The sequence below is a fragment of the Rhinolophus sinicus genome, chromosome 14, assembly GCF_057876585.1.
Source record: "Rhinolophus sinicus isolate RSI-liver-muscle chromosome 14, RSI-T2T, whole genome shotgun sequence".
Classification (NCBI taxonomy): domain Eukaryota; kingdom Metazoa; phylum Chordata; class Mammalia; order Chiroptera; family Rhinolophidae; genus Rhinolophus; species Rhinolophus sinicus.
The window spans coordinates 144,963,364-144,976,093 of NC_142514.1; the positions used below are offsets into that span (position 1 = coordinate 144,963,364).

General features: G+C 45.4%; 1 protein-coding gene across 2 annotated transcripts in view; it reads left to right on the top strand.

Annotated features, from left to right (window-relative positions):
• SYT9 (synaptotagmin 9) overlaps window positions 1-12,730 on the top strand; it is a 161,831-nt gene that overhangs the window by 119,223 nt on the left and 29,878 nt on the right. Inside the window, exon 6 of one of the 2 annotated variants that reach the window (XR_012497500.2) lies at window positions 406-530. Coding sequence is in view for 1 of the 2 variants with exons in the window: in XM_019728135.3 (XP_019583694.2) it covers window positions 401-530 (130 nt within the window). In the remaining variant the exon portion in view is untranslated. Of the gene's footprint in view, window positions 1-400; window positions 531-12,730 lie in introns of both variants that reach the window. The other variant, XM_019728135.3, reaches the window with a different exon arrangement.

Sequence of the window (12,730 nt, forward strand, 5' to 3'; positions counted from 1 at the left end):
GCAGGAATTTGAGCAGCCGTTATTGCAAGAAACTCTTTTCAGGGGCCCCGTATTCATTACATGGATTTGCAGGCCTGGAGGTCAACGTACTTCCAGAACCAGAGGTGACATCCTTAACATGCATCAGGGAGCTCTTCTTGGGAACAAGCTAAGCCATGCCACGTGGTATTTTTGCATAATCTGGGTCTATGAGAGGCAGACTCGGCTCTTCTTCTCTGTACCACCGAGTGCAGTGTTGGATCCCAAGTCCTATCGGCTGTTAAACTTGGCCTGTAGTTTTAAATTAGGGAATGAAAAGAACCACCCCCTTCCCTAATACCTCTCTATTAGTTTAATTGAGTAATTGTTGTTCGTACATACCAAAATTTTAAGAAAAAACTATTGTGGGCCATTTTCACAGTGTAGGTCACAATGAGGTCATCGGCGTATGTCAAGTAGGCAACGAAGCCGAGAGGCTGGGCAGAGACCACTGGAGTGAGATGCTGTCATATCCTCGGAAGCCCATCGCACACTGGCATTCCCTGGTGGAGGTAAGACGCGCCCCCCATATGTCCACTTATGGAAGAGTAAATGCTTGATTGTTGAAATGCAGGTGCCACCAAAAATGTGAATGTACCAGAGTGTGTGGTTCCTGGTTGCACTTTCTGGGACTGTTAGGAATTGCATTCAATCTGAGGTTGACTCTGTGATCCTCACCAGCCTGGTGGGTTTTGAGCATTGATCAGGGATCATCCCTCACTTTGATTTTCTTAAGCAAAGGTCGAGATTCTCTGATTCTGTGTTGTGCTTTGGGTTGACATTTGAAGGACATCTGCAGGAACTGGGTGAGTGTAGCATTTCAGACCATCATATAGTGACTTATGCCTGGCATCAGAAAGAGCTTGAGACTGGAAGAGAGGAGGTCTGGATTCTAGGACTGATACTAGCATGAACTTGTGATTCTGGGCCAGTTGGTTAGTGTCAGATTCAACTATAAATGATAAAAATCTAAAAAACAACAAACCATGAAACAACAAGTGAAGTGGAAATTTATTTGTCTTACATAAAAAGGGTTCAGAGGAAGGTAGTCTAGGATATTATAGTGGTTCCATGATCAACAGAGACCTAGACTTCTCCTGTCTTTCTGTGTCACTCACCCAGTGTGGCTTTTGTTTTGGAAGGGGAGGGGAGGGTGTCACCTCCTTGTATAATATGGCTACTAAGCTCTAGCCATCACATATTTTACAGGCCATAGAAAGGTGGCCAAGACACACACATTTCTCTTTCAAGGATTTTCCTTGATGTCTCATGTAATGCTGATACTTACAATTAACTTAGTCATAAAACTTATTCACATGGACATGTGTGGGAAATATATTCTTTTTGTTGGGTGGAAATGTGCCCAACTAAAAACTAGGGTTTTGTTTGCAAGGGAAAAGAGAAAAGTGGATACCTGGAGGCAGTGGACCATCATTCTGCCTCTCACACCTCCATTCATTCACTCCCCCACAATTTACTTTTTATTTACTCTTCCCCCATTCATCATTGCTCATTGACTCACTCTCTTATTTATTAACTCATTCTCTCAAAAACAAATTGCATTCACTAGGTAACATTTCTGAGAGTCAAATGCCTAAATATTAGCTACAGAAAATAGATGTGAATAATAAACCTTCCCTTCCCTTGCAATACTTATACACCATAAGAGAGACAGAATACAGTGTGTAAACTAGTCATTAAAGTGCACATTCATGAGCGTTATCGTCGACATCCGGTGCCACAGAAGCACAAAGGAGGGACGTGTTTGTTGTGCTTACGAGATTGTCCATGAAGCATTTCTTCCTCCTGCCCTTGATAAGTGAAGAAAATTGAGCCCCTGGGAACAGGGACACACTAGGGAGCCGGGGTTTCAGTCAGAACTGTCCTCTTACTCTCCCCATGCAGATAGCTCTGCCCCCTGCAAAGCCATACTGTAAGATGTGACCAGAGCCTCGCCCAGTGTGGGCTCTGCCGCCATCAGTTGGTGATCTGGTTGCAGTAAATATTCAAGACAGCTGTAGAGAGGCTCTACATCTGGCCTGGGGACAAAAGGACAATCTTCCTTTGTTGGAGTTTATGCCAGATGGAGAAGAGCAGGACAGGATTTATGGACTAACTCTAAGCTTCAGGGTATTCAGGGAGAGCCTAGGTCCCTGAGGATACCTCTGCCCCTGGGCCATCGAAGCCAAGACTTTTTTTTTCCTGGACTCAAAATGAATCCCCAAGGGAAACCCATGGGACCTATGAACCACCTGAGAAGTGGCTGGAGGACCGATGCTGACTGAACTGCATCTCGCTTCTTCAGCTCCTGGTGCAGTTCTGGAAGGAGTCCATCTGCGGGCTCATTTAATTGTTTGAGCCTCACTAGCAGTGGCAGTTAAAGCAGTTGTAATAGACATTTTGCACCCTTATAAGTCACTGGTGACTTAAATTCTTATTTGTAATCTGGAGTATCAAAGAGTGTCAAAGCTCTATGCTCCTCAAGACACAGGAAATGGAAAAGGGTAGGATTAGGCGTGTGGCATGGGGCTGAGACGTGAGCCCTGATTCGGTGTACAAGCAATTGTTTCTTCATGACCTGGCCAGGAAGTAACCCTGGGTGGTGCCTGTACACTGGGCCCTGAGTGGCTGTGCCTGCACATGACACCTGGGAAGTGTAGGCAGCGGGTCTTGGAGGCTTCCTTCACTCCCAAGGAAAAAGTGCTGTATGACTTTGGATACCTGGGAGATGGTCCTTAAACCCCGCGCGTTTGGCCTTTTGCAAATCTGTGTTTGACAGTTACGTAAGTGAGAAATAAATGCTTTTAGGGTTCAATCACTGAAACTGGGAGTCCTTTGTTAAACCAGCTAGAACTACTTCAGCAAATACAGTGGTCATTTCTTAACGGTTACAGTAGAACTTAGGAAATGAAACGCCTGTGCCCCTTCCATGAAGGGCAAACCAAGGGAGGTTGCCCTTGCCCTGTGACTTCTTGTCTCTGACGCTCGTGCCCAGGACTCTAGATCCATCCTGTGAGGGGAAGCAATACTTCTCCTTTTAAAAATAAACGTGCAGCTAGCAGAATTGGGGCACTGGTACCAGGTGAGATGAAAAGCAGTATTGGAGAGGTCACTGCACCTTGCTAACCGCTGTGAGGACGGAGGAGGCCGTAGGCAGAGAGGTTGGAAGCGCTCACTTTGGAGCTGGATGGACCTAGATTTAAGTTCCTGTGCTGCCACTTGAAAATTGTTTTTCCCTTTCTGGACCTCAATTTTCTCATCTGTAAAGTGGCCATAACAGTGCCTATCTCACAAGGTGGTGAGAATTAAATAATCTATTACAGTGGCTGGCCCATAATGCTCAGTCAAGTCCTCAGATATAATCATTATTATGTATGTTCCACATTCTGAGTGACTGCTGTGTGTCCTCGTGTGACTGTCACATAAAGAAATACCATCCATGGTGTCTGTCATGGAAGATAAAAGGAATGTTAGAAATCCCCATCCCCTGCACTTCTGTGAGCCATCACCTCAGACTGGGGGGAGGGGTCATCGGGGCTTTGCTGGACACAGATGCACATATTTAAGTTCTGTTCCTTCTCCTATCGTCCTTGGCCTCAACAGTAAGTTCCTGTTGTACCCTCTTCCTTTAACTTTCTGCTTTAAAACAAAAACAGTAATTAAGCTTCAGTTCTCTGTGTGTGTGTGTGTGTGTGTGTGTGTGTGTGTGTGTGTGTGTGTACCTACGCATGTGTGTTTGAATGAATGAGAGAGAGAAAGAGGGAAGAGAGAATATGGGGTAACTAGGATTAAGTATGAAGGGAGGCTGGTCTGGCAGAAGCTCTGCACTTCTGGGGGGCAGAGGAACCAGGTTAGGACTGAACCCTGAGCCCTGCTGAGATCTGGCAGCCTGCTTGGGGCTGCATCCAACATACCCTGACCTTGCCAGGGCAGATGGCAGATGGAGTCTTCAAAGCCAACGAGTTCAAAAATCCGTTTCTCTCTCAGGGATTCTGGATGGCTTCACTGCACACTCAAAGGTCAGCCAGTCCCACTCCCTTTACTGCCCCTGATGTCAAAGCTTGGGAAGCTGTGCAGCCTCCCCCAGGGAGGCTGCCTGGGACTTGGGGACAGGAGTGTCCCCTCCATGGGGCCTCCGGAGATGACAGAGCTCTCGGGGCTCCCACCACAGCCCGCTGTGCCATATATCCACGAGAAGATGGTGTTGGCCTGGCCATATCCCAGCACCTTTTCCACCCTCCTGGATGTGGAGCTGATCTATGTCATAAGCCCCAGGGAGAATCATAGAAATAGTTCCAGATTTTCATCTCCTCCCTGTGTAGTGCTGCACACTCTCTGCATTAACAACTAGTGAACTTGCTTTAATGGGAAGAACAGACACAGACACCTTTTGGTTAAATCAAATTTTACTTTTCTAAAAGAGATAGGAGACAGAGGGCCCCATGAGAATATATGGTGAAGATCAGCAGCATTGTCCTGTCTGACAGAGGAGCAAAGTCCTACTCAAGGGGTGCTATGTGTACATAAGGCTTGCTCTCTCTAAGCTCAGCCTTTTGTACGTGTATGTCCAGAAGGCTAATGGGGTCCTGGGCCCAGCTAGTCTGGTTCTGCTGGAACCACTTCAGTGAGTCTGCTGGCCTGGAACTCAGGCTTCTACAATTCCCAGCATAACTAGGGAGCAGAGGTGGCACAGTGAACCTTGGCATGCAGAGTCCTCATCTACCACCCTCTGCCTTCTTAAGGGTGTGAACTTAGAGCTAGAGAACTAAAGCAAGTGTCAGTTACACAGACTTGGCAAGAAGTTACACCACTAGGCCCTTTAAACCAGGGCGACATATTGCCCGTCAGGTGCTCAGCGGAGCCGACCTGGAGTCTTCAAGGTCCACACATTCTCAGGAGAAAGCATCTGATTGCCCAGGATGGGTTACGTGTCCACCCCTGGTCCATTTCACTGCAAGTCAGGGGTCATGGAAATGTGAGCCAGTGCCCACTCCAGCAGGAAGGAATATGGGGAGTAGACTTCCTGAGAGGCATCTTGGCCGGACAGTGAAACTGACACAAGCAAACCCAACTGCTACCCTAAAGATTTTGAAGTGAGGGAGTCAGAGCCTTTAGCACTCTGGGAAATTGTTATTCACAACAGATTTAGGAAACAGGAGTGATTCTCCGAAACAAGAAAAAGCCAAAACAATCAGGTTTCCATCAAGGGGGTTTGGATGTGTTGCAGGACGTGGGTCTCAGTGAGAATAAGACCAGTAGAGAAGGAAACTGAGATAAAACACTTTTTTTAAAAAGCATGGCCTGAGGCATAGGATAAGGCAAATGTTAGGAAGTGCTGCCACTCAGCAAGCTGTAGATATCTGAGGTGCCCATTAGCACCCCAGGTTACAGGTCTTTGGAAACACCATGAACTCCAGTCCCCATCAGTAGGGAGTGAACTTGGGCTGGCAATCACATGCTCTGCCCTCTGATGGAAAGTGTGGCTCAAGGTCTGGGGAAAAAGCTGAGCGTAAGTCTGTCGTGTATGTGAGGGGGTGGTAATAGAGGATATGAGTAGTGGGCACATGGGGGCCACATGCCATCACCCCCTGTTGTGACACACTCCCCCACACATAGACCAACAGGATGTCTCAGTGACTCAAAGAACAAAATGTTCTGGATGGAAACTGAGCCAACAAGAACCAGACCAGGCCCCACTTGGGTTGTTGACAGCCCTGCAGATCTCAGATCTGGTGGTCCCTCCCCTTGGATGCCTGATCTGGGAGGTCTTCTTTGCAGCACTTGGTACAGGCTCACTTCCCCACTTGCTGGAACCCCCTTGAAACACTGTCACCAGTACTGTCACCTCCTTTCCACATCTTCTGAGCTTTCAAGGACACATGAGAACTGCAGGAGAACTGCAGACACTCTCTTCATGTCCATAAGTGGCTATTTCTGCATTGTTCCTCTCGCCTCATGTTGGCACAGGGGCCACATCTGCCTTCAGCTTCCTCCTCAATCCACCTGAAACTTGGGGTTTCAAGCCTAAGGGGTGAAGCCAGGGCTTCACATCAAAGCCTCTTCTCTTTCTCTCTCCCTATTTCTTCCACCAAAGTCTCTCTACTTCCTTCTCCCAGGTGCTGGAAACTTCTTTTATATCCATAACATGATTCATTTCTACCTATGCCTTGTGTTCAGATATCCAAGTTTCCCTCTCAACATGTAAACGGAACTTTTGGAATTGAGGTGTATCTCTTTTCGGACAGGGCCTGGCTTTGGAGACTCTTGTTTCATGAGGGACTAGCTGACTGATCGTTGACCCTATTATTTGCCTTCTCTGTACTGGAATATATGGCATTGATTCATTGCATGGGAATAACACAATTTGCAGAGAATGGAAATACTGTATTACATAGGTATTGGATTAGTATTTGGTAAATGAATGAAAGAGACATATAATGAAAGTAAATGGGCTCCCTTAGTTCTGAAGTTCCACAATTCCCCCATTCAGTGGTGTCCAAAATCGTAGGCAGGTAGGGTGTGGGAGCGATGTAAAAGGTATTGAGACTAAATTTGCAGTAGGTTCTTCAAATGGAAATAGCCCTTCTTAAGCTTGAAGCTCGGATTACCTTTTCTCCATTTACGAGAAGAACATGAAAAGAGAGCATTTTCTCCCGTGGTTCCCATGAACTGCCATCTGATGATACTGTTTTTGCATCTTCAGTGCCGTGGAGAACTATTCAGAGCAGTAACTGAAGCACCTTAGTAAATTATGAAGGTCTCTCTTAAGCTCATAGGGTGGCTCGGTTCTAGAGGACTTCAGTATTTTTTTAAGAGAATGGGGAAGCAGAAATGCCACAGAGATCCATGTGGTGAACGGAAGACCACTGCACCCTGAATGAGAACTGATTTGGAGGTGACAAGGAGATTAATCCATGAGTTGGCTTTTCTCACCAGGAAACATTTTAGCAGCAATTTTACACGAGATAATGATTTTTTCTACCTACGTGTGAAGGGAAAAATAGTGGGAAAGTATTTTTTGGGCAAAATAAAAAACTTATAATTGAGATATTTTTCCCTCAAAATAAACTATTTGTATTGGTGTAATTTAGCATGCCAGTATCCATAAATACCTGCAGGGCCACTGAAGCGAAACTGATTGCAAAGAACATAAATGTGCTACATGTTTGGGAATCTGAAAAATATTAACAAGCCTGTTAGAATCGCTGCCAATTGATATAAGTGGCCAGAACGCAGTTTGCACAGGAAGGCACCGTTCGTGTTAATGGGGCGTTGTGTTTCCAGCTGGTGGAGAGACCGGTCAGCAAGCAAAGCCAAGAGCATTTGTCTTTCCCGAGCAAGTTTTCTTTCTTGTACTGAATTATCTGTACAAAAAAGAAAAAAAGGATGCTAACCATTTTCTCATCTTCAGCTGGGATACAAAACCAGTGACTCTTTCTAAGGTCTATAGAGATAGTAATCATGCACAACATGGGGGCATTAGGGTAAACACTAGAGGTATAAAAGATAATAACAGTGTGTTGGAAAATAGCATTGCTTCCTGAATAGAATGCCAACTGCATCGTGAATATCCTCTCATTCACAAATGACCTTGCCCCAGCAGGCACTGACCCAGACTGCTCCTGTGGCACACTTGAATAGTAATTAAATAAGAAAGTGCTTAACAATGGGCTTGATTGAGTCTGTAGTGATCTCTGTCTCCAGGAGTGGCATTCAGAAGTGACTGCTAATGTAATGGGCTGATGGGCCGATTCCTTCCCTGTAGAAGAAATTAACTAGAATGGTGTATGCCAGCCTCTGAAAGAAGCACAAACCCTCAGGTATGGATGGGAAGAGAGAACTTCCTGGGTTAAGGGGCCTGGAGCAGGGGTAGAGCATCCTGGCAGAGGACAGAGAACATCCAGAAGATCACTGCCCCTGGAAATGGTATTTCAGGATATGTGCCCTTTGAATGCTATCTTCCAGATATCACCAGAACAACCTGTTAATAAGATAAAACTGAGTTTATTGCTTGCCTGGTAACGGAAAGGGAAAGGCAAAGTCTGATTTATGGAGATTTTGAAGTGTTTAAGGTTGGCCTTTCAGTGCGGTGGCAAAGGGGATAAAACAGGCTGGGAGAGCTTGGTTAGGATTGGGTAAAGAGCATAATGTACTAGTTTCGGTGTACACAGAAAGGTGAGGATTTTGAGAACAGGGTTCAAAGAGTCTTGGGGTGTAAACTGTTGATGCTTTCTAAGGAAAAATTCATAGTCTTTTGGGAAGTCCCTGTAATGAGCAATAATGTTATTTGCAACTTTTATCTATCTTGGCAAGTGTCTCCTCTGGGAATAGTAAAGTTATGTTAATGAAGACAACAGAATAGCAAAATCAAGTTAATATAGAGTAGACACTGTTGGGGTAGATGGCTTTAGTTCTTATGCCCCAAGAACAAAAAGCAGAAGGAAAGCTGACCAGGATCTGCCCAGTTCTGCAGGTACCCACCCAGACAGCATGAGTGAATGTTTGTTCATTGCCTCCCCGGCATTAAACCCCCTTTCTGATGGCCCTGATTTCTGATTGGGGACTCTAGGAATCCTAGCTCCATCCTTGGATCCAGGCCAAGACCTAGACCCAGGTTAAACCAATCAAGCCAATTGCTGGGATTAGTATTGCATAAACTGATTTAGTCAGAGAGTATTATAGAACATTTGGTGTGACTGCTTGGACGAAGATGCTCTTTCTTCCCTGTTGGATGTGAACAAAGACGCATAAACCCTAGGAGCAGCTGTGGCTCTTTTGGACCTCTAAAGGGGGCCAGACTTAGGAGGAGGCCAATCCCATGGGTGGCAGAATAGAAAAAGAATCCAGACCCTCAAGCATATGGTTGAGCTACTGGAGCAAGCCTCTCTTGAGTGTAGTGTTACTTCTGGCCTTTATAAATATGTAAGCACATAAGTTCCCTTTGTTATGTAAGCAATATGAGATGGGATTGCTGTTGCTTGAAACAGAGAATACCTTGTCTGGGACCCAGGTGAACACCTCTCCCAGGCGGGGTTCCCTTGGGGTGAAGAGAACCATTCCCAAAGCTGCCATGAGATCAACCCTCTGTCTTGTTCACTGTGGTACGTCCAGTACCTAACAAAGTACATGGCACATGCTAGACATTCAGGAAAGTGTTCCGAATGAACCAAATTATCGGTTTGGTTAATTAGCTTGTGTGTTGAAATAATCGTGGCCAAAAGAGAGATTCTGCTCTTCATAACATGCAAGTGATGTGAAAAGTTAGGAGAAAAACGGCTTTCTTCTTGCTTTGTATCTTATTTACCAAAGGGAAATCCATGGCCTGGAGGGAGCTGTGGGCAGCTGTCCATCTTACAATGGCTCCCTTGGGTTAGCAGGGGTCAGTTCCTCAGGAGTGACGATCAGTGACATGGCTGTCCTTTCCCGTCGACGTCTCCTACCATGTATTGCAATTCACTTGTTTAGAACGAAAACGAAAATCTATGCTCATTTAATAACGGTACTTGAGCAACTCTAACATTACCTTTTAACCCTATATTTATTGTTTTTATTTAGAAGCTCAAGTTCAACTACGTGTTTAAAGTCTGTGATTAGTAGTGGTAAAATTACATATTTTCCCCCATTTTAAATAAAGTTCAAAACATGAAATATGATGAGATTGACTGAAATGCTTAAAAATAAGGAAAGGGGGTGTTTCTAAAAAGCCAGGGGGACTTTACCAATCGTTGAGCACTTACGTAATGCAGTCTTAACTTTTGGTATAGGATGTAGAATACTCTCAGGAGTTGGGCGCAGATTATCAGAAAGAGAAGCTGTGATGAATAGGAAAACAAAGGCGTGATATTTTTTCCGATGTAGCTGACGGTCTTAATGAAGTCTGCTTAAATATTGTACCTATTGATAGTAGGTGTCCAGATTAAAAATGTTTACTAGAGGAAGGTCATAAAATTCATCAAGAAAGCAAATGCCGTGCAAAGGGATTAAGCCTGACTAAACATAAACAACGTAAACAATCTGGATTTTTTTCCCCTGTTAATGCCTAATGATGTCTCTGAAGTGGGCCTGGAGATGTGGATCCATGGTGCTTTTTGTGGGATTTTGTCTGCATTCTCCCTCTTTGTTGACTGGCGTCAGGGTCGCCTGCAGGAGCAAAGCTGAGTTAGAACAATCAACACCTGCTCACAAGGGGAAGATGGGCGGGGAGGAGTAGGCTGCAGAGGGGCCCAGGGCATCTGTAACTCATACTAGGTTGGTGCAAAAGGAAGTGCAGTTTTTGCAGTTATTTTTAACCTTTTAAACCACAATTACTTCCGCACTAACCTCATATATCACGCCTGAGCATCTGGTGTTCCCATCCTCATTCTGGAAGCTTCCATACAGGGGTAGAGGGTGGGGCCCTCCAGTGGCAGTGACTGTGGCCCCAGATCCAGCCTCTAACAAGGGACTCGAGTGGTGCAGGGGTCAGGGGGGGCCTCTGGTGTTAGAGTGATGGCGGAGCTCTTCACGGCAGACTTTAGGATTGAGGTGGATGCGAGCAGGACCCCAGCTTGGCAGGCTGGGTCAGCCTGCTGGTGCAGGTGAAGCCTGTGGGTGTTAGACTCACTTCAGCACACAAGGTCGGGGGATGAGTTGACAACCAAGGCCCCTTTGCGTTTAAAATGTTATGTTCCTAAAAGCTGCAGAATGTCCACTCTAGGATTGGTACTCATAGCTCCTATCCTGCTGCTTAAAAATAATGTGACATTTCCATTGCTCTTCAAGTATGGAGCCAAAGTGTGTGAATGTGGGCTTACCCAGAACTAAATCTTATATTAGGAATAAGGATCCAGGGATCGTTGCAGAGAAAGGAATAGTAACTCAGAGAAAGCCTACGATCTCAGGATAACAAGGGGAAATCAGGGCTACTGCTGCGCCCAGCAGAATCTGAGCCATCACCGCGCACAGTGCCCGTCTGCTCCACCGCCAGTCCTCCTGCTGCTCTCATATGTCAGTGGGCACGAACGAGTTAAGAACAAAGGCCTTGAGAAAACTGTGCTTTGTTTCGGGGAAATAGCTTTTAGCTCCAGTGGCTGCTGCCAAGAGGAGATGCTTGAAAGCAAGAAAGGGAATAATAGGAAAGAAAAGGACTTTCAAATCACATGGGAATCTTCGAGGACTACTCAGCTCAGAAGACGTTCCTCTTACTTCTTCAAGCCAGTGATTCTCTAAAGCCCGCAACACAGATGTAGTTTCCCTCGCTGTCTTTACAGTGGTGTTTGAGTTCATGGGAGCCCAGGAGAAGGCTCTACTGGGTGGGTATGGACTTCCTCAGTAGCAGGAAATGGGGACAGAGTAATAATAGCAGTAGCACTGGAAATGCAGCACTGAGCCCTGTGTTATAGACAAGGTGGGTGGCAGACTGCTATAACTCTTTGCTGAGTGAGTGTATCTACAAAGACCAAAAGCAACTTCATGAGCCACGGAATGATGGGGAACGAAGTCTATGAAAAAAGAAACAGATCTGGACCAGACTCAAGTCTTTACCCATTGCCATCCAGAGTAGAGGGCTTGGAAGTTAAAGGCTGGGCCCCGTCCACTATCACCCCCATCCCATGCTCAGAGAACACTGGGTGGCCTCTATTTCTAATGCTCCGTGTTGCTGAGTGGGACATGCCTGCTGAGGAGTTGTTGAGTGTGGTGGGGTGAGAGGTTGTATAGGGATTGTGGTTGAAGACGCTGAAGAGAATAGGTTTGGGAGCGAGAGAAAGTGGTAGCGGGTAGCCAGCCACAGGGTAAGGAATTTGGTGGTTTGTTGGGAATGGTGGAGAGGGCTAGAGAGATAGAAGGTATTTAAAGGCGATTTGGAGTCAGTTTTGCTGGCGGGAGACAAGGGAATCTTCATAGCTTCAGGAAATCTGACACAGATTTGCATTTGGATTATACGTATTATGAGAGCTTGCTGAGTGACTCCTAGACTAAAGGGTCCATGAAGGTCCTGCATAATTCTAGATTATGTGTCATCTGCTGTTCATATGCATCTAGATAATACAAATTTAAGTTGGTTCTTAGCAAATGTAAGCATACACCTAAAGGCTTAGATTACTGGTAGTTGTTTAACACAGTGTGTGCAGTTTTTGGAGGGTTTTTGTTGAACTCTTTCCTGAAGTCAAAACTAATTTGGAAATTTAATGTATAAAACAAATAAATGCAAGAGCTTCTGTGATTGAATCACACAAAAGTTGAGGAGAGCAAAATCAGTTTATCCAAGAGGAAGGCATGCCCCGGTTAAACTCCTTGGTGGACTAGCCCATTTGTGCTGTATTAGTGTCTAACAGGGAAGGAGCCCAATGCTACCTCTGCCACTTAGAGCTGTGCCCTTGAGCAAATCACCTAATCCCTCTGAAGATCAGTTTCTTCCTCCATGAAATGGGGCTGTAAGTACCTACTTTTAAAAACCCGTTTTTGTGCATCTAACTTAACACACCTTTTAAATAAGCACAACCACCCTCAAGAGGTCACATAATCTTGTTAACTATCCTGTAATCTAGTCCCTACCTTGCTTTCTTCCATCTTCGTGTAATCATCCTTACATTCCCTCCTTAATTTCAAACGCCTGAAAGAAGCTGCAAAACTGTTTATGCTCTGTAGCATCTGAGATCTTGCTTTCTGGCAATCATAGTCAGTTTGGCTCAAATAAACTCTGATAAAAATGCCGCCCCCCAAAAAAAATCAA